General features: G+C 44.8%; 1 protein-coding gene across 1 annotated transcript in view; it reads left to right on the forward strand.

Annotated features, from left to right (window-relative positions):
- The window catches only part of LOC310779575 (multiple PDZ domain protein-like), a 68144-nt gene that overhangs the window by 39578 nt on the left and 6273 nt on the right, over window positions 1-22293 (forward strand). Inside the window, 17 exon segments of the mRNA XM_083640101.1 lie at window positions 82-259; window positions 758-868; window positions 2424-2510; window positions 5455-5517; window positions 5988-6059; window positions 7368-7533; window positions 9195-9391; window positions 11396-11487; window positions 12218-12296; window positions 13142-13210; window positions 13880-13975; window positions 14604-14678; window positions 14852-15053; window positions 16043-16188; window positions 18263-18346; window positions 19643-19836; window positions 20637-20651. Of these exon segments, the coding sequence (XP_083496227.1) occupies window positions 82-259; window positions 758-868; window positions 2424-2510; window positions 5455-5517; window positions 5988-6059; window positions 7368-7533; window positions 9195-9391; window positions 11396-11487; window positions 12218-12296; window positions 13142-13210; window positions 13880-13975; window positions 14604-14678; window positions 14852-15053; window positions 16043-16188; window positions 18263-18346; window positions 19643-19836; window positions 20637-20651 (1926 nt within the window).

Raw genomic sequence — 22293 nt, forward strand, 5'->3', positions numbered from 1 at the left:
ACGCACACACACACGCACGCAGGCACACACACACGTGGAAAATGTACAAATCTAGTATGCTGATGATGGCACCCTTTTCAGAGTGGAGCTCTTCAGAGAGGCAGGCAAGTCCCTGGGCATCAGTATCGTGGGGGGCCGGGGGATGGGCAGCCGGCTGAGCAACGGAGAGGTGATGAGGGGCATCTTCATCAAGCACATCCTGGAGGACAGTCCCGCCGGGCGCAACGGCACCCTGAAGACTGGAGACAGGATCGTAGAGGTAAGGAACATTTCCCACCACAGGCTCTGCAGGGAGTTCTTCTCAGAAAACTTTGAGTTTGGGTTTTGAGGTCATTTTGAACTTACCGTAATAAAGCCTTTGAGAAAACTCATTTTCTGATCGAGTCGAAAGGACCGAAGGCTTATTTAAGCCGTGAGTAACAAACTTCAAATATCAAAGTGCATATTGTAAAACAGTTTTAAAGCAGCTAAGGGGGGGAACTCTCACTTTGTGTTTATTGTTGCGGCGCCTGTGGACAAAAGCGGTACTGTTCGGCCTGGAACGAAAACTGCATTTCCTGAACACCGAGGCTCCTCCCGCTGTCTGAGCCGCGGCAGGCCGTGCAGGGCTACGACGTAACATGTGTCGGACACTATGCGCGAGCCTCCCAAGAGGCATTTAGAAACACTATGTAGACATTTACTGTTCAAGCTACGTCATTGAGATTCCTCTCACCTTTGACCGGATCTTCTTCTTCTGTTCTTCTCTCTCTGTCAGGTGGATGGAGTGGACCTGAGAGATGCCAGTCATGAGGAGGCAGTGGAGGCCATACGCAGGGCCGGAAACCCTGTCTCCTTCTTGGTCCAGAGTATTATCCACAGGCCCAGGGTGAGACTGCATCATGTGCTAAGAACTTCCTCGTAATGTAGTAGTAGTGACTCTCCTCACTCCTCGGTGAGTTGTCTTCACTAAGGTGGTTTAGTGGGCCTGCTCATGCCCCTTACGGCACGTTCAAAACTCAAAATGACATTATGCAACATAACGCTCAAGCTGTTCTGCTTTTGAAACTAGAGAAAGAGAGGAAATTTTGAATTCTTTATTTATAAGAATGACAGTAACTATCTTGTGTGGCATATGAAAAATATTAGCAGGATTGAACCTTTATCCAAGTGTGACTCTTGAACATCCCTCTATTGGCCGCATCTCTTGTTGTTTGAATGTGTACCTCAGGCTTCAAAGCAGGACCAAGTAGTTTCCTGCTGGGGCTGCCAGTGGCCTGGGGCTGCCCCTGGCCTGGGGCTGCCAGTGGCCTAGCTCCAGTGTCAGATCTCTCATAGTCAATCATTTTCCATGAGTTGTCATCTATGAGATATTCCCACATGCTTTTCTCAACATTCTGCTCACTCATACTGTAAGAACTGCATATACAGTATTGCCATAACTGCACATAATGCGACTTAAAAACAAGTGAAAATAGCTATTTGCAACATGCTTGCCAGCTGCGAGAGACTCTTGGCAAATGAAAATGTACCAATGAAAAATCTAATCACCAATTACAGCAATCAGCATACAAATAGCAAGGTGTACCTAGCGTTACTGTATGTCCTCAACAGAGGATTAAGCCCCCTTAGAACTCTAGCAGCCATATAGTCAATCAATATCTATTATGTATCCCTTATTTTATTTAATAAAACATCTTAAATTATAGAGGATTTAATTTGAGAAGCAATGATCCAAACCCATGTTTTTATCCTGTTTAGTTCGAAAGTTACAAATGATTGCATCTTAGCATCTTCAAGTGAAATGATTACGGTACATTCATTCTGCTTTTAGGAATTCATTGATGCACCCACTGCCATAATACACAGACAAACTAATATTCCTTTTGAAAACCAAAGAATAATATTTGAAAAAATGAAACCAAGCAAGAGTTGATTTTAAGAAAACACAAAAGAAATGTCTATGCCTCTAGCTGCCTTACTTAGGGACAAATCATTTACACCACATCATTGCCAATCACTAGAGGAACACCTGAGACAGGAGGACGGGTAGGAGTTAATTACGGTATCTTAATTCTAACCAACTTAACCTTAAGATAGCAGCACTTCTGCACACCCAATTAAATCGACACGGTCTGATGTTTTCTTCACTTAGGTTAGGCCAAGGTCATGTGATCAAATGTTTCTAATGATATGGTACTCAAATAATAATATGCTGCTTAAAATAAAGTTCCCAGGTACTTATTAAGGATTCTGGTGCCTTATTATATTACACGTTGAAGTGATTACATTATGGAATAAAACTGCAGCCCACTGTCTAATGTAATAACCAACATACAGTGGAATAACTTAGTTGGCATTGCATTTTTATTACATTATGCGACGTTATTGCATTATGAGTTGCCTGAAGCGTCCATCTCTCTTCCTATACACTGCTTTCTCAGCCTGAGTCAGTCTATAGTCCCGCCTCCTCGCCTGTTGTAGAGAAACACTGCACTGCTTTAGCGTGCACGCCACATCGCACACGGCAGGTAATCACTCCTTCTGTTTCTTTCCCTCTTACCCTTATTCCATCAGCTATCTATCATGTATTGTAGTTCTCGGGCCCATCCCTGTCCTGACCCGTTTGTCTTTCTCTCACAGTACTAGCCGAGCCTTCCTTCTTTTAGACACATTCTGAGACTTTGGCTGTGTTCCGATCGGCTAGTAGTTCCCAGCGAAGTGGACTGCACAGGGGTATTATTCAGCCATATGACTTGACGTAGCCGAGGATCCTGTGCAGTCCGCTTCGCTGGGAACTACCAGCCTGATCGGAACGCAGCCGCAGATCATTGTGTGTATAGAGGCAAACAAAGACAATCTAGGATCGGAGACCCATCCGGGAATGAACAAGTACAGATCCTGTGCAGGGCAGGCCCGCGAGCGACGCCTATACAACATTTGGTGTTGATAACGTCAAATTCTGTAATGTAACGGCTGTTTACATGGCTATTACACCATAGGCCCCGCCCACTTTCACAGGTGTTGACAAAACTTCTTACAGCCTCCCTGGACATGCATACCACATTTCATGCAATTTCATCATTGTACTGTTTTTCTGGCTTTTTTTCTACCACCCCCTACTGTTCAATCATAAAACAGCTACCGGTATATATATATATATACACACACACACACACACACACACACACACACACACACACACACACACACACACACACGCACGCACACGCACATCCAAACACACACACACATCCAACACTCCCCTACACTAAAAGGTCTTTTATGCAGTTTAACCAGGGGGTTTATTAAAGTTTCATTTCTCAGCTCTTTCTCTTAGAAATATCTCCATCATTAGCTGAACAATAGGAAAGCAAGTTAGCAAAGCATTCACACCTCAGTGGCCAGTGGGCTTATCAAAATGTGCTACAGACGAGGTTTACCCAAAGAAGAGGAGCAGGCAAAACAAATAAATAAAAATAAAAAGCAGTGCTTGAGGCAGACAGGACAGCTTTTCACTTTGCTATAAATTCACTGCCATTGAATAGCCTATAGCCATATCTGTATTTTGCTCACTCTCTTCTTTGCCCACTTCTTTCAACCCGAATTCATCACAACGGACTGAATAAGCTGGGAAATATTATTGTGATTGTATAATACCGTTTTAAGTGCTATAGGCAGGTCAGTAATGCCTCTTTTTAAATATAGCCACTGGGGGCCACCTAGCGAGTATAATAACACCTCCGTGCTGATTCCCTGTAAGAGTTTCAAATACTTCCCTTGTAAGCAGTGAATAATCTCACGGTAGCCCGAAGGGATTTTTGAAACATTTTGTTAAACTATTTCAGAGAAAGAGCCAGTGCTTTGATTTGCTTTTCTTTTTTTCTTTTTTAACGGCTCTCCGCAAGCAAACTGCTCGCTTTAATGGCTGCTCATTTGAATAAAACCCGAGGTGTTTCCGTCCTCCAATCGCCCGCCGGATGGGTTTCCGATTCAATGTTAAGCCGCCATGTTAAATATCCTTCATGTTGTCAGCTGTTGGTCCTGTGTGTTGCTTTGTAGAAGCCGCCCCTGCCCTTTCTGCAGCTCAATAGCGGCCCCGGGTCGAGCCTGTGCCGCGCTAATCAGACCTGCTTAGCACCTGCCCTCCCCCAGGTTAGCAAGCTTCCCCGTGTCTGTGTCTGTGTCTGTGTCTGTGTCTGTGTCTGTGTCTGTGTCTGTGTCTGTGTGTGCTTTGACCTATGCTAATTGTGTTAACTATGAACTGCCGTAAGTGAGTGAAGAAGACCATATGAAAGAGAATCTGCATGTGTGTGTTTGTAGACCTGGGTCAACCAGTATTTACAGATGGAAATAATAATAATAATAATCTGCATTCAGGTTTACCACATCAGAGCAATTAATTTAGTGCCTGACTAGCCATCAGTCACAGACAATTATACTTAAGTTTACAATATAATACTCATTGTATTGTCCTATGTGGCAAACCCCTGCCTCCAAGCATGAAAAATATTGACAGCCTATTTGTCCCATTTCTGCTCGTGTGCTTGCGTCCTTCTTGCCTACTTTTTGCAAATACTGTTCCTGGTCTAGCAGCATATTTTGCCATTATGTTTATCTCTACTTCAGGGCTTGCCTGCATCTCTCTGTTGTACCAAGCAAAGCATATAATCCATAGTCGAGGCTTTTAACTGCTTTTTTTCTGCTTCTGTCCCCAGCTTTGAAGGCCTATTTTTCCCAATTATCCCTGAAACACGGTCTCAAGGCTCTCGCTGCCAATTTAAAGAGACAACTAAATGAGATGGGAAAACAGACTAAATAAATACTATTATGTGAAGATCTATAAACTACAAGATCTGTTTCACAGTGCCAGAGTTTTCTGCTAGAACTTTTAAAGCCTGTTTTTAGGGGACAAATGGTCAAGCTTTGATTGAAATATGGCGCCGGGCAGCCTCTTTCACTCAGTACATCAGTGTTTTGGCATGCGTGTGTGTGCGTGCGTGTGCGTGTGCGTGTGTGTGTGTGTGCGTGTGTGTGTGTGTGCGCGTGCCTGACCAAGGGCAATCCATAGTCTCGTCTTGCCGAGCTTAAAAGTTAGATACCATTAGATAGATACCATTACTTGTAAAGTTTGTCTTTATTTAAAATAATAATAAAAAAAAAAACTCTTTTAAACCATCAATTTAGGTTTTTTTATTTTTATGGATGCCATTGCAGGCATGCGGTGCATGGGACTGATTTCAGTTATTCAGAAGACTTGTGACTTTGCTTAAACTTAGAATCATTCATATTTATAGGATTACAGTTTTTGCATTAAGCTATGATATGATGCAGCATCATTCATTGTCCGTTTACATGGAAATTAATATGAATTTGCTCTCTAGATAGGACAGAAAATCGTCTGAAATGCATTTCTGTGATTGTTTGCTCTAGACTGGAGTGGTTTACCTTTTGTGTCTCTCTTGTACACAACAGTCATCGACAACAGACTCCAATGAGGAGAGAGCTGCGGCTATAGCCAGGGAAAACAAGGACAAGGTTGGTATTTCCAATTACCCTCCAGACTGCGTTCGTTGTGTTTGTTGTAGTGTCAAAGTCAACTTTTGGGAAGGTGTTGGTAAAGTCACGTCAAGTCAGCTTTATTTACACAGCCCTTCATCGCAAAAGCAAAGGACTTTCATCTCGGTAACAATCAACAATCAGTCACAAAACATGACGTGGGAGGTTGCATATGGGTCAACAAAACAACGTGTTACTCAACCACTCAATAGCGAGCGTTTAATAATAGGGTTTTGATAAGTACATTTCAAATCAAATTCACACCAACAAATGTGCATCCTCCGAGTAGACGGCTTCACTTTTCACGGTAACGGCGAGCTACGTTGACACGGGCATCACAGCCTCGGCAGCGCTGCCAGAGGTGTGAGCGCGACGTGAATGGATTCAAAGTAAATGTTGAATAAATGTGCTGTCTTTTAAAGTTGTTGCCGTTTGTCTCTTCTCTGTAGGAGGGTGACAGTCACAGTAGACTTTTCCTCCGCCTCTCCCCAACTAACCCTTTCACTCCTACTCCGTTTAAGGTTTGTGGGTCTCTGTGTTTAGCCTGGTAAAACCACCCCGATCACGTGGTCTCACATTCTGTTTGGTTCAGCGGCTCAGTCTGTGCTCCCTCCCGCCCTCTGCGATTTTCCAGAAAATCACAAAGTTCACAGGGGCCAATCAGGCACCTGCCTCGTAATTGACAACGTAACCGGCCAATCGAGGACGCCGCTGGCAAAACGGTAATGGCAGCTCCCGAAGCAACGAGCGGTAACGTTAACGTAACTAAACACAGCAGTTATTGCAGAAATAGACTCAATAACAACAATTAAAAAATAGCATAACGAGAGGATGCCGTAGCAGAGTTTCTCTGCGTGAAAGACATTTTCACCGTTCTTCCGAGCGGATTTGGATTGGATTTGGCGATGCTGATTGGCTGAAGGAGTTGTCTGTCAAGGCAAGTATTCCCGCCCACTGAAATCGATGTGGGCGGTTGGGAGTCCAGACTGCTACGTAGAGCGAAACAGAATGTGAGGTCACATGATCAGGATGGTTTTTAGCAGGTTACTCTGTGTTGTCATGCTATCCACTTTCCCCATCAGTGTATGCATATGTGGATATGTTATGAGATATACAGTATATGACGATATAGTTCATATATCGAATATACTCTACAACATGTTGTACATGCACACATGATGTCTTAACAACACCCCCTTCCATCTGTCTTGGCTTCTTTGTGTTTTTGTGTCTTCAGAACAATTTTCTCGCTTTCTCAAAATGGATGAGAATCAATACTCAATTCAGTGGCTTATATATATTCTTCGCATTGAATCAAAACAGGGTTTTTTGTGAGGTGAGATCAAAAAGATAATCAAAGTAATCAAAAGTGTTCTTTTGATTATGCTACTTTTGCTTTCACGGTAAGTATCTGTATGAATGTCTGATGGGCAAATATTTGATTTGAAGAGTTAGGCTATGTAATTTTTTTTAGACTCTGTAAGCCTCATTTTAACTGTAAATATAGTTTGATTGGCTTTAGGTTTATTCATGATGTAATTCGGCTTTGAAGCTCCAGCCTCTGTGTGAAACCATATTACATAACTGCCGATCAATTTTTCAACCCACAACTAACATCTTCAGACAAAATTGGTCACGCAGTTGGTGCAAATAGAGCACAGTACTCATATTGATTACATAAATGGCGCTCGTATGCCTCCCTATCTCAATGAGCTTATCTCACAACAACTTGATTCAGTCTTTCATCCAGAGGCAAAACCTTGCTCTATTCTTTGCTTTTCACTAAAAAAAACAACAACAATTTTCCGCCTCCATCCGTGGCGCAACAGCCGGCGAAGCGGGAAGCTGGGAAGGTGTCCCCCGCCAGCATCCCCATCCTGCTGCCTGTGGTGCCCCATGTGGGAGAGACAGATACAGACACCCTGACTGAGATCCCCGACAGACCTGCTGAGACTGACGAGGACGAGGAGGACGACCAGTTTGGATACAGCTGGAGTGAGTTCAAATTCTCTTCTTTTCTTCTTGTCTTTTATCATCATGGATTATTTTTTTACCTTGTTTATTAAGATGTTCTCCAAAGCAAATGTAAAAATACAAGTTCAAGGGCACCATCTAAATAGAGGGAGCTAAAGAGAGAGAGAGAGAGAGAGAGACCACATAAAAACAATATTTAAGATGGCAATATACAGAGTTCAAATTCTCTTTGCTCCAAAACATAGTGGAACGTTTGTCTTTGTTATGTATTTGTATTCGATTCATTCAGTTTGATACGGCCCCATTACAAGCAAACCAGGGCTTGTCAACAAAAGTCAGGTGGACCTACACGATTGTTTATTGGTCACAGTTTCTGTTGCCTTGCCATTGTTCTTATCTGCCCAAACAAACTGTACTAAAGTCAAGCAGAATGCCTGAATTCAATGTAACTATTCCAAGCTGATTTGTAAGGTGTGAGTATAGCAGGTGCTGTTTTGTAAGGTGTGAGTATAGCAGGTGATGGGTTCAGTGCTGACAGCGCACAGTCCAGGAAGGTTCAACCGAATAGAATCAAGCAATCAGTGGAGACAAACTAGTACATTTCCGCTGTTTTCCCTTGCTTCAGCCTGCATCACTACCTAATTGCCACTAGAGGTCCTCCACGCCACTTGTTTGACTTGCCTGCCCCATAAGTCCATCTAAAGCCGGCAATAAAACTGCTCTGATATACACAGGCATGCTCAAGGTAGCTGCTCCTCATCAAAACCTGAAGGACTCCATTTCCCTTTGAAGCTTTTAGCACACGCGCGCGCGCACACACACACACACACACACACAGCATCATGTAGACGCTGCAGTGTGAACTGTAGAGTTAACTCATCTAACACGCACACGTGCACACACACGCGCACACACACACACACACACACGCGCACAGCATCATGTAGACGCTGGAGTGTGAACTGTAGAGTGAACTGATCGCTTCAAGGAGAATGAGTCAAATTCAATATGCCCCTCTCCACTCCACTCAGGCAGCCAGCATAAAGGACAGACTTCCAGCCTCCAAACACCTGGGACTGTGGCGTGTGTGTGTGTGTGTGTGTGTGTGTGTGTGTGTGTGTGTGTGTGTGTGCGTGTGCGTGTGCGTGCGTCTGTGTGTGTGTGCGCGTGAGTCCGTCCTGCAGGGATAAGATTGATGAGGTTGGGCCCGGGGAGGTGAGTTGTGTAGATTAGTAGAGGACTGATGGTTGGTCGGTGGCATGGAGCCCAGAACAACAGGAGCCGGTTGCTCTGAGTCTGAACACTGGCCATCTAACACAGCAGAGACAGGAGAGATGGAGGGGAGGATGGAACGAGAGAGGGAGAGAATGGGATGCATTGAGAAGGGGAGGCACAACAATGGAGAGATTGAGACAAAAGAGATAGATGGTGCAAGCGAAGGGCGGGGAGAGAACGAACCGTTTGCCAACACAAACTCAGCCATGTGACATTTCAACATTGTTTGTCTTACCATTTGCTTTCCATGCCTGTGCATAATCAATTCTGAGTACCTTTCGCTATTTTCAGTGCTCAATGGAGCAACATGAAATGAATTGAGATGGAAGCCCAGGCTCAAGGCAAGCCTGCCACTGTCAGTCTCCAGACTCATCTTCTGTCTACCAATATGTCCACTCCTCTTCCAGAGAAGATAGTCCAGCGTTACGGCAGCCTCCCGGGGGTCCTGCACGTGATCGAGCTGGAGAAGGGCAAGACGGGGCTGGGCCTCAGCCTGGCGGGGAACAGGGACCGCTCCCGCATGAGCGTGTTCGTGGTGGGGATAGACCCCAACGGGGCCGCTGGCAGGGACGGACGCATGGTCGTGGGGGATGAACTGCTAGAGGTGAGCTGTTTATTGACGGTGCGCTTCTCAATTCAAGTGGGTTTTTTAGGTTAACTTAGCATGGCACTACACGAGGGTCGCAGGTTCGTATCCACGTGCTACCTCCGGCTTGGTTGGGCGTCCAAACAGGCACCATTGGCTGTGCTGGTCGGTCGGGGCTACTGGTTAGGGTGGAAGGGAACTGGTGGGAATAGCGTGATCCTCCCACGTGCTACGTCCTACCGGTGAAGCTCCCCCTGTCGGGTGAAAAGAAGCGGCTGGCAACTGCGCATGTGTCGGAGGAAGCATGGTGCTAGTCTTGGCTCTTCCCAGATCGGCAGAGGGTGGAGCAGCGACCGGGGCAGCCAATAGTGCAGCATGGGGATAAATTGGCCAAGTATAATTGGGGAGAAAATTGGGGGAAATCAGAAAAAAATTATAATAAAGAAATACAAAAAAACAAAAAACAAACGTAGCATGGCACTCTGAGACATAACGGTAGAAGATGGGATGGATAACCATTCCTTTGTTCATCTAAGGCAGGGCTTCTCAAAGTTTTGAAGACTAAGGGCTGATTTCGGGACCCAACATTGGTGTGAGGGAAAAAAGGAGCACAAAATCCAAAACAAATCTTTTCTTGAATAGCCTATTCTAGACTAAAAGTCAACATTTAAGCCAATTGTGAATCATGTGAGAAATGTATGTTGTGTTCTCTGCAAGAAGGAAAAAAATCATTTTGTCCATTTGTAGATGTTTTAACACACACTTGTGCGTGTGCACGCACACACACACACACACACACACACACACACACACACGCATGCACGCACGCACATACGGACCATACCTGCCAACGTTGGGCTGTGAAAAAGAGGACCCATTTGAAAACGTTTTTTTCCCTCGCCAAAATGTTGCCTAACTTTGGAGCGTTACCTTCATGACAAGCTAGCATGAAATGGTTGGTACATGGATGGATAGCTTCGGTCTTCTAGTTTCATATGAAACGTCACTCTGGAGTCTGGCTTTAAAACTGAGACAGTTACAGATCTAGAGCTACTCTGAAAGACAGTAAACCTATAGAGAATCGCACCAAATACCATCATATCACCTAACTAATGGCGGGCCACCAGAAATGTTCACGAGGGCTGCGATTAGCTAGTCTCTTAAAACAGACGGTTGGCTCTCGCAACTTTCAAATGCTTCCGTCTGTACTACGAGATGGGAAAACCTGGTCAAAACGGAAAGCGAAACTCAGGGAAAATAATGAGCGATGATAGGGGGATGTCCCAACATCCGCTCGTATTTCTCCAATCACCTGCATCGGTTTGAACTTCCTTCGGTCTGAAGCATTTTTTCCCCCCAACTTCCTTTGTCCATGTTCTGTGCGCGTGAATTACAGACTGTTTAAGCTGCGTTCACAGAATGTAGAAGAGACAGTCTGCATTGAGAGACTAGAAATGAGAGATGAAACGATATAAAGATTTCATATCACGATTATAGTGACCAAAATTATCACGGTTATCAGTATTATCACGCTATTGTTAAAATGTGCTGAAAATGTTCAAAAAGTACTAATACATTCACAGAAATCATTTGACCAAGTTTTATATTGAAAGCTACGACCCAAAAAGGACTGATACACTCACTGAAATAATTTCTCCAACTATGGTTGATGATGATGAACAGTATTTATTACCATGTTTTTCAAAGCCCTTTAATCATGGTAACACGGTAATCACGGTACCACGGTTTTAATGATTGAAATGGTACTGTTATCGTAAGGAATTTTATCACGGTTATCATTCAAACCGGTTATCGTTTCATCCCTACTAGCGATTAGCCCACAGGCCGCACTTTGAGAACCCCTGATCTAAGGCCATATAGGCAGCTAAAGGTTTAACCATATTAGATCAATGCTTTCTCAGGTGTGATTTTTGCATTAGTGGTTCATGTCACATCACATGTTTGCCCTTGGTGATGAATTGTGTCCAGTTGAGCAATAAGGCTGTTTTTGTATCCTGTCAGATCAATGGGCAGATCCTCTATGGCCACAGTCACCAGAACGCATCCTCCATCATCAAGAGCTCCCCATCCAAAGTCAAAATCATCTTTGTCAGGTACAGAAGATACCTTCTAACATACTGTTCCTTCCTTTAATGGCTTCTTACAGCAAAATGTCAAGGCAACCTAACCTTCTATTGTCATAAAACATTGAATTTGTGAGTGCTTGTGAAATGAAAACTGACCTATGGAGGGAAACGCTCAAGTCTATTGTAATGTTGCACAACGTCCAGTAGAGGGAGCTGTTGTCTTTCAAGAAAAAAGAAGAAGAAGCACTTAACATAAAGGAAGCATTACAGTACAGCCCATATCCAGTGCAGACCTAAAGCCTGTGTCCCTTACACGTCAACAAAGAAAGATCGTATTCAATAGCTTAAAAATCACTCATCCACCACATTTACTCCAGTGATTTATTAAGTCCTCTTCCAACTTTATATCAATGATTTGCCTATAAGAAAAAAATATTTTAAACCCTAAATGGGTAATTATACTGTGATATCCCACAACCATATCTCACACTCTGGCATATCAACCAAGAGTCGGACATGTATGAACCTTGAGCCCTTGACCCATCTCTTCTCTAGAGACCATCTTTGTCAGGAGATCTCACCACTTAACCCTCTACTTAACTCGTACCCCCCCTCCTCCTCCTTTGACACCCTGAAAGTGGCGATCAGCACAGTTTTTCCTGTGAGTTACGACCCCCCATCCCCCAGACGCACACAGACACAGCTGAGGCGTCATGCTGAAGCGAAGGCTTATGTGAGTTATGACTCTTTGGAGCAGGAACACAGAGGCACTGAACCAGATGGCTGTGGGACCGGTGAGAGAGCAGGAGGGAGACACAGAGGAGCCCCAGTCTGAGGTACGGATGAACTCCTGCACACTCACACAGTAGGAGTCAAGGGTCCAACTGCATAGCAAGAAATCCACAAACCCAGCCCTGTTTTCTTCAGCGCTACGTTTAGCACGTGTGTGCGCACAAAGCAAAAGTGACATCTGGCACAATTGCTCATTTACACACTAACTCAAGTCTTGATTGTTGATAATAACTCTGGAAACTCTTCAGCAACTTTCCGAGGGAGGGTTTGCCAACACTATGTTTTTGTTTGCTAAACTAAATATTATTTCGGCCACCTAAAGTCATATCTAGTGCAGTGGTTCTCAACGTGGGGTCCGAGGACCACCTGTGGTCCTTGAGATGGTTCCAGGGCGTCCCCAGCAATTTGATGAATTGTTAAAATTGTTAAATCAAATCTAACAATAAAGATATTCTCAGATTTGGGTCCGAGAGATAAAATCTCAACAAAGAGGGGGCCATACTAAATTAGGGCTCCTTGATATGTCTTCACCCTGCATGGCGCTCTTGAATAGTTTCCAGTCACTTTATGTTGGCTCCTAAAAGTCGCTTTGTGTGGTCCTAGAGTTCTCAACTTCCCATTCCTGTGTGTAACTCAACCTGTGAGTGATGCTGCCACCCAAGCCACTTCAAAAGCTAGAGAAAACCACAGACAGTGGTTGTGCATCCAGCCACTGACACACGCACATGCACGCACATGTGTGTGCACGCACGCACGCACACACACACACACACACACACACACACACACACACACACACACACACACACACACACACACACACACACACACACACACACACAAAACTAGTGGGTTTATTGCATCATACCAACCCTCTATTTCCTCACAGCTAGAATCAAATGCTTCAAATGGCGACGCCGACACGTCGAAATATGTGCATCACATCATACAGCTGAAGGTAAGATACACTGACACCCACATTCAAGTCCCCACACCCCCCCCCCCCCCCCCACACACACACACACACACACACGCACACACACACACACACACACACACACACACACACACGTACATGCACACAGGACATTTTCTGGAAAAAGAGAGAGAGAGCACACAGAAGCAGTCAAATCTGTCAAGCTGTGAAAGAGAGAAACTATTAACTAGAAAAGTAGTGCATAAAGTGATGCCTTTAATAGTAAGGAAAGAAAGAAAGAAAAAAAGAAAACATCCTAGCTTCAAAAGTCATAGTACCTGGATGGGAGCCCCAGTCTGGGACTATCCATATGGTTGCTAAAGCAACAGGGGATGACAGTATAAAGGTAGCACATCTGGTTAGCCCAAGGTTACATACACATACGCACAGGACCTCCTCTCCTGGAGCAAAAGATCAGACCCAGCAGGATGCTAGGTAAACCTGAGGCTAATTACCTTTCCACAGATTCATTGTCTTCATTGACTTGTGGGTAACTGGTGTAGGTCTGTCATTTAGCACGTTAACGCTAGGACATGTTTAGAATGAGAACAAAATGCATGCACATTTTTGCTCTTCACAGTTGATCAGTTGTATTTGACGACATGGAAGCGGTGTAAATCATATTTGTCCAATGACGTTTTTCTCCATAAGGAGGGTGGTGGACTCGGCATCACCTTTGCCGATGGGGACACGGAGAGCGGAGTAGAAATTCACAGCATATCTGAGCTGAAAGGACACACCAACAAAGTATGTACTATACATACACTGCATCGAAACAAAGTATCTAGTATACACTGCATAGAAACAAAGTATGTCATCTACACTGCATAGAAACAAAGTATCTAGTATACACTGCATAGAAACAAAGTATGTCATCTACACTGCAGAGAAACAAAGTATCTAGTATACACTGCATAGAAACAAAGTATGTCATCTACACTGCATAGAAACAAAGTATCTAGTATACACTGCATAGAAACAAAGTATGTCATCTACACTGCAGAGAAACAAAGTATCTAGTATACACTGCATAGAAACAAAGTATCTAGTATACACTGCATCGAAATAAAGTATCTAGTATACACTGCATCGAAACAAAGTATCTAGTATACACTGCATAGAAACAAAGTATCTAGTATACACTGCATAGAAACAAAGTATCTAGTATACACTGCATAGAAACAAAGTATCTAGTATACACTGCATCGAAACAAAGTATGTCGTCTACACTGCATAGAAACAAAGTATGTCGCCTTCACTGCATAGAAACAAAGTATGTAGATACACTGCATAGAAACAAAGAAATACTGGCCCTTACAAGTACAGTACATTACACGTCAGTTTGTTAATCAAAGTTATGATCCTCTCCATGCAGGAGGGATGCATGAAAGCAGGGGACAAACTCTTATCTGTGAATGGTGAATCAGTGCTGGGCTACTCTGTGGAAAAGGTACAGTCTGTCTTTGGAAATCAATTCTACTCGCCATCTTTTGTTCCCTTCAAATGCTAGGAGTTCAAATGATCAAAGAGTCTGTGCATCGTAATGGACATTTGTTGCTCTTAGGAAGAATAACAACCACTCCCCAAAGATAGGTAATGATATTCCAACGTCTTTTACTGCAGGTCAATTCTCTACTGAGGAAGGCCACAGGTGAAGTGATGCTAGCCTTCTCTACAGATGAAACCTCCGTCTCAGAAGAAACCTCCGTCTCCTCCTCCCCCCAGTTCACCAGCCAGGACAGAAGAGGCTCTGATGGAGGCCTACCCAGCATGCCTACCACTGCCACGGCTACCCAGGGCCAGCCGGAGGCAGAGCCAATCAGGAGTAAGTCGACTTAAAATCATGCGGTTAACTGTAAGAACTGGTAGCATGTAAACACGTTAACATTCATTTTAAATGATTGATGTAAGTATTGTGATCTATACTGGCTTGTTCTTTTTTTATGAAGTTGTTTTTGATTTCCCCCACGTTTTCTCCCTAATTGTACTTGGCCAATTCCCCCTGCTCCACACCCTCTGACGATCTGGGGAGAGCCATAGACTAGCACATGCTTCCTCCGACACATGTCCAGTCGCCAGCCACTTCTTTTCACCTGCCAGCGAGGCGTTTCACTGGCAGAACGTAGCGTATGGGAGGATCATGCTATTCCTCCCAGTTCCCCTCCCCCCGAACAGGGGCCCCCCAACCGGCCAGAGGAGGCACTAGTGCAGCGACCAGGACACATAACCTTAATCTGGCTTCCCATCGGCAGACACAGCCAACTGTGTTGTACAGTAGTGAACACATAAGTCAATAGACTGTGTTGTACAGTAGTGAACAGACTGTGTTGTACAGTAGTGAACAGACTGTGTTGTACAGTAGTGACTACAGAAGTGAACAGACTGTGTTGTACAGTAGTGACTACAGAAGTGAACAGACTGTGTTGTACAGTAGTGACTACAGAAGTGAACAGACTGTGTTGTACAGTAGTGACTACAGAAGTGAACAGACTGTGTTGTACAGTAGTGACTACAGAAGTGAACAGACTGTGTTGTACAGTAGTGAACACATAAGTGAACAGACTGTGTTGTACAGTAGTGAACACATAAGTGAACAGACTGTTGTACAGTAGTGAACACAGAAGTCAATAGACTGTGTTGTATAGTAGTGAACAGACTGTGTTGTACAGTAGTGACTACAGAAGTGAACAGACTATGTTGTACAGTAGTGACTACAGAAGTGAACAGACTGTGTTGCACAGTAGTGACTATAGAAGTGAATACACTGTGTTGTATAGTAGTTACATCTCACTCCCTTCGCTGCCTCTCTTCTAGGCCTGAGCCGCTCGTCCACCCCGGCCACCCTGGCCTCCGACCCCACGACCTGCCCCATCATCCCCGGCTGTGAGACCACCATCGACATCTCCAAGGGCCGCACGGGCCTGGGCCTCAGCATCGTGGGGGGCTGTGACACCCTGCTGGTAGGAGACAAAGAATATACAAGCCACTAATGGGGCTGCCCCACTGGATCAAAGGGCTGCTCTGAGTAAAGGGGCTTACTGTCACTAGTAGTCACTAAACACATTGTGCTGGTTGAGGTGTATGACCTCGACTCAACAACGCGTATTAAATTAGCTTATCGTAAAGAAAATGTTTGCACTTTTTACAATCTCTAATCTTGCTTGCAAAAATATATACTTGAAGTAGTCATTTATATCATTTACACTACGAGTCAAAAGTTTGGACATTGCTCTTTATTTTCTTTACTATTTTCCACATTTTAGAATAATAGTAAACTATATAAATAAGACAATGGAACCATGCAGTGACCAAAAAAGTGTCAGACACAGGCATTACATTTTCTTTATAAATTTTGTATTAAGTCAAAAAAAATTACAAGAAAGAAAAATACAAAAAACAAAACATAAACATTTACATAAAACCTATACAACCACATACACAACCAGATTCACTCAGAAACCCCCCCCCCCCCCCCCCCCCACACACACACACAGGCATTAATTTTTTATTTTGTCTAGCAAGCAAATTTCAAGCATTTAAACATACGCCTTTAGATCAAAATGGTTTTAAGATCAATGATCATTCAATCAGGTGTGTCCAAACGTTTGCCTGGTAGTGTATGTGATTGTAACATAAGTCACCTCATGTGGGCTCAAGGTACCATTTGCCTGAAAAGTTGACACTTGACATGATAACACAAGCCACAAGGCTATGCCACCCACTTGGAATCTGTGGTGGTGGTATAACGCGGCTCTGAAATAGCCGTGGAGGCTCAGGAATGTAGGAAATGATGTTGTCAGAGTCTTTCTCCTCCTCCTCTCTCCTCCCCCTCTCATCTCCTCAGCCCATCTATTCTGTCTGCTCAGTCAGGCTTGGGGGGAGTCGCTCTTTGTCTGGCCTCGGCCGCAGCAGACAATATCCAGCCCTGGAATGTAACCTCTGAACCCCAAATGACACTCACACTGGAACGCAGAGACATGTGCACTGGAAGCCAGAAACAGCAACATACACACATATACCCAGTCACGTAAACACATTTGAAGTGGGCAAGTATGCGCGCACACTTGTCCACGCGTATGTACGTACGTGTGTACGGGTGTGTGTGTGTGTGTGTGTGTACGTACGTACGTACACACACACACACACACACACACACACACACACACTTTTGTTGTTGTTTTTATGGATTTTTCCTCTGTTTTTCTTCCCAATTGTACTTGGCCAATTACCCTGCTGTCTCGGTCATTGCTCCACCCCCTCTGCCGATCTGGAGAGGGTTGTAGACTTGCACATGCTTCCTCCGATACATGTGCCACTTTTCACCTGACATCGAGGAGTTTCCCCCGCAGGACGTAGCGCATGGGTGGATCACGCTATTCCCCCCAGTTCCCCTCCCCCCCGAACAGGCGCCCAGAACGACCAGAGGAGGCACTAGTGCAGCGACCAGGACGCATACCCTTAATCTGGCTTGCCACCCGCAGACAGGGCCAATTGTGCCTGTATGGCCGCCCGACCAAGCCGGAGGCAACGCGAGGGGGTCGAACCTGCGACCCTCGTGTGTTGGTCAGCAGGGAATCTACCGCTGCACTACCCAGATGCCCTCACACACACACACTTCTTTAACCTCCCACCTTAACCCCCCTCTAGATCTGTCTCTGCCCCCGGTGTGATTTCCTCTCCCAGCAGACCACTTGTGCCATTACTTCATCATCGTTTTTCAATGGCGTTCTTCTCCACTACTCGCCGTCTTCCCCCACTTCCCTCTCCAGTGACCTCAGTCGTCTCTTCCATCATAACCTGTTATTGTCCCTTTTTACCTTCCATCTCCATTCCTCTCCCTCGCCAGGCTAGAGCTTTCCTCACTTTGTCTCACACGCAATTCCCCTCTCCCTTGTCCCCCCTGTCCATTACTCACTCTCTCTCTCTCTCTCTCTCTCTCTGTCTTTCTCTCTCTCTCTCTCTCTCTCTGTCTTTCTCTCTCTCTCTCTCTCTCTCTCTCTCTCTCTCTCTCTCTCTCTCTCTCTCTCTCCCCAGGGGGCCATCATTATCCATGAGGTTTATGAAGAAGGAGCAGCCTCCAAAGACGGCAGGCTGTGGGCGGGAGACCAAATCCTGGAGGTGTGCTGCAGTGTCCTCAGCATCACAGTGTCATCATCAGCATCACATATGACCCAGATAAAAAGGGGTTGAGCGCGTTTCAAATAACCGAGGGGTGCCTGAGGGGGTTTAGCTTGACATGAAAGCAACAGTTCCACTTTTGAAGCTATTTGTTCAGTCAAGTTCAAACACGGCGACTTGAAGTAGTTCAAAGAGTTGAAACCTTTTCCAAATGTATTTGTAGCTACATGCGAGGTTTACAAGGTCAACGCTACGACACACTTGTGGATGTTGCAAACCAACGACTTGTTGGCGGCGAGAATGAATAGTGTGAAGACACCAGTGGTTTGCATCCAGACTGTGATCTGTTGAGTGACACCTCAAGTAGCCCAGCTCAACTTTGAACTTTTCACCTCTTGGCTTTGTCATAGAGGGAGGGCAGGGGTGGAGCGCAGGAGGTCGGTTACGGTAGCTCAATCAACGGATCTGAATACACACACACACACACACACACACACACACACACACACACACACACACACACACACACACACGACTTAATTGCCCTCTACTATTCACTAGGGTCAGAGAGGAAAAGTGAAAGCGCCTATAGCAGAACCAATGCCATTAGGAAGCCATTCTCCCCGCTATGGGAGAAAGCCACTACGTGTCCATGGCTAAAGCTAAAGGGCGATTTCCCTCCTCTAATGTGGACCAAAGCTGGACAACAAGCCTCAAGCTAACGTGGACCAGTAGAGCTTCCTCTCACACACTTTGGTGGGAGCTACTTCCCTTTGCTACAATCCAAGTCTTCTAACATCGCTCTGTGGTTCTCCTAGTGCCGTCCTATATCTACACGCCTCAACAGATTGAGTTTCTAAAGGAGAAATGTAACCGCATATATATATATATATATAAACGCAAGTTTCAGGCAGTGGTAATTGGAAAAGTGTATGTAGGCAGGCCCCATTGCATTGTGGGTGTTATTGTGTTGAAAGGGCATATTTTATTCACTCGTTGGGTTGGACTGTTTGCATTGGCGCTCTGGATGTGTATTGGATAACAGCGCTCTCTTCAAACTAGAGGTCCATGTGGTAGGTGATGGCGAAGTAAACGATGACATCTCGAACACAATCATCGTGGTGCCAGAAACTAAGCAAATATCCCTGCTTCTTTCTTCACCTCATCTTCTCTGAGTACATTTTTCCACGTTGCTCTCGCTTATTTCACAAAGTGATTAATTAGCGCAATAGGACGACCTGATATTGCCGAAGCAAAACCCATACAAGACATCTCCGTCTCCCTCTCTCTTCCCAGGTGAACGACATGGACCTGCGTGCAGCCACTCACGACGAGGCCATCAACGTGCTGCGGCAGACGCCGCAGAGCGTCCGGCTGAGCGTGTACAGGGACGAGGCCCAGTACAAGGAGGAGGACCTGTGGGACGCCTTCACTGTGGAGCTCCACAAGAAGCCCGGCCAGGGCCTGGGCCTCAGCATTGTAGGGAGGAGGTGAGGGAGGTCTACCATCACGCTCAAAGCTATAGTGTGCACCAGGGGTTACAGGGATCTCACTGCACTGTCTTCACCATGCATACAGCTGACTCACATCCTACATAGGAAATGAGTATACAATATGTGACACGGCCTGGTAAAAGGAGGAATACTTAGACAAATGTGAAACCGCACAAATCAAGATCCCCCCCCCCCATATTACGCAAGTTTAGATGTTGAAGAACGCACTCAATATAAAAACAACAGGTGTAGGATCACTAAATACTTATGATTAGTAAGCAAATTAAGCTTGTTCAGGGCAAGCCAAGCCGTGTTCACCAACATTCAGGGCTATTTTCTCTGAATGTTGCTTTTAGGAGTACAAACATTAAAATAAGTTTATCTTCTTCAATTATTTTCAGATTTCAATGTATGACATATCATTTGAAAGGACTTTAATAATCTGTAAAAACTGAAAAATGACCTTGGGCCTACTCGTTACCCTAAAACACCAGTTCCTTTTCCTGTCACATAGGTTAGCATGGAGTAGATAGATCTAGAAATCTGGGCGCTAACATCAAATGTAGTAGCTCCCTAAATGTGTTTTACACGTGTAGTTAGTTGTACAGCAGTGTGCTCTTTCAATAAAGACACGCTTGCAGTTGGCTGTGCAAGTCACTTGTTCGAGACTTTGGATGACATTAGTCTCTTGCTGAACAGTATGCTAACGGTATGCTAACAGTATGCTAACAGTAATGCTCAGTGCGATTGTCCTTTAGAGATTGTATATAATGTCTGTGTTCCTTTTTTTAATGCAGATCACGGGACCACAGGTAAATAGTGCTCAAAAACCCTTTCATGTAGGTTTCAGAGGAATGGAGTTGCACACAGTTCCACCCAAAAAAACAAACAGAATTACCCACTACCCATACATACACACCCATACACACACACATACCAGTGCTCCAACTGCCACATAGGGCTTACAGAGTCCAAACGCATACAAAACCATATGTAGCCCACAGGGACTTCCCTGCACATGTTTTCCCCGTCTCTGTTTGTCCTCCTGCTCCTCTGGTCCCGTCTGGTGCTGTCAGTCACCAGACTGGACCAGTCTGTGTGTGGAGCATGGTGGGTGATCTGACCCCTGGGATAACCCTCAGGAATGAGTGATACACCCAGCGCCATACAGTACATACACATACTGTACACTGCTGTTTGTGTATAGCTATCTTAGTGAGGACCAATATGAGTTTTATACCTGGGAAGTGAGGACATGTTCTCACACACCTTCAAAGGGCTGTTTGAAGGTTAAGACTTGGTTTAAAGGTTAGGTTAGAAATAAGTTTAGGTTCGGGGTAAGGGTTAGGCATTTAGTTGCGATGGTTAGGGTTAGGGGCTAGGGAATGCATTATGTCAATGAATGTCCTCACTATGATAGCTGTACAAACAATGTCTTTTTCTGCTGTCTGGGTTTGTGCAAGTGTGTAAATTTAGACGTTTGTTCCCCATCTTGGAGTGTCTGTGTTTGCTCTTGTGAGGCTGAGTGAATATCTATCAGAAGAATCTGAAGATAGAGCAATATTTGCACTACTGTGTCTATTCTGCGGGTTGGAGCTGAGTTTTGGTACACTTTGTCCAAGAGTAGGTAGATTAACTTTTAACCTTTTGGCTCTGTCTCGGTATATATCACAATGGTTTGCCACACAAGCGGAAAAACAACTGGGAGCGCTCTCGGAGGGAACAGACAGTAACATAACAGAAAAGCCAAACCCGTGGCTAAAATGGAACGTGCAAGCTAGCAGTTAGTGGTGAGGAGTTGTGACAGCCAAGTATCTCTGGCGCTTTGGGGATCGGGCGGGGATCACGTTGCCACGCCTCGTCACTTCAACTTGTGTTGGTCTTGATCCACGTGGAGATTTGGCACCTCACAAATGCAGACTGCACAATAGTGATGTACAGTTGGAAAAAGGCAGCAACAGTAAGCACATGCAGGATGCAAGATGGAAAACCCGGGTAATGGAGTAACAGCCGTGCGGCAAATACACTCCGTATATTATATATCACATCTGTTGATCAGCTGTTTTTAAAGAGCAAGACTCACACCTGTGCCCAAACACCCTGAGTATAATTATACCATGCAAGGTTATTTAGAAACCCTGTCCAGAGAACTGCGCTGACAACACAAATCTGTGTTCTGCATATAGAAGTAAGGGACAATTACGTATCTACTGCAGTAGCTTGCTTGAAAAATGTATAATTATTTTCCCTGCAGTGTGTCCTTCACAGGAGTCTAGTGGCAAAGTGCAATTTTGCCCTAATCTCTCCTTAGGGACATCGCTATTGCAAAGTCCAAAAAAAGTGAGAGAGAGAGAGAGAGAGAGAGAGGCGGAAAGAGATGGATTTGTGAGGTTACAGTTACCTAACTGAGCAGACAGTTTTTTTTTTTTCAAATGGCACGATCAATACTGCACC

The sequence above is a fragment of the Poromitra crassiceps genome (assembly GCF_964638095.1).
Source record: "Poromitra crassiceps genome assembly, chromosome: 7".
NCBI lineage: Eukaryota > Metazoa > Chordata > Actinopteri > Beryciformes > Melamphaidae > Poromitra > Poromitra crassiceps.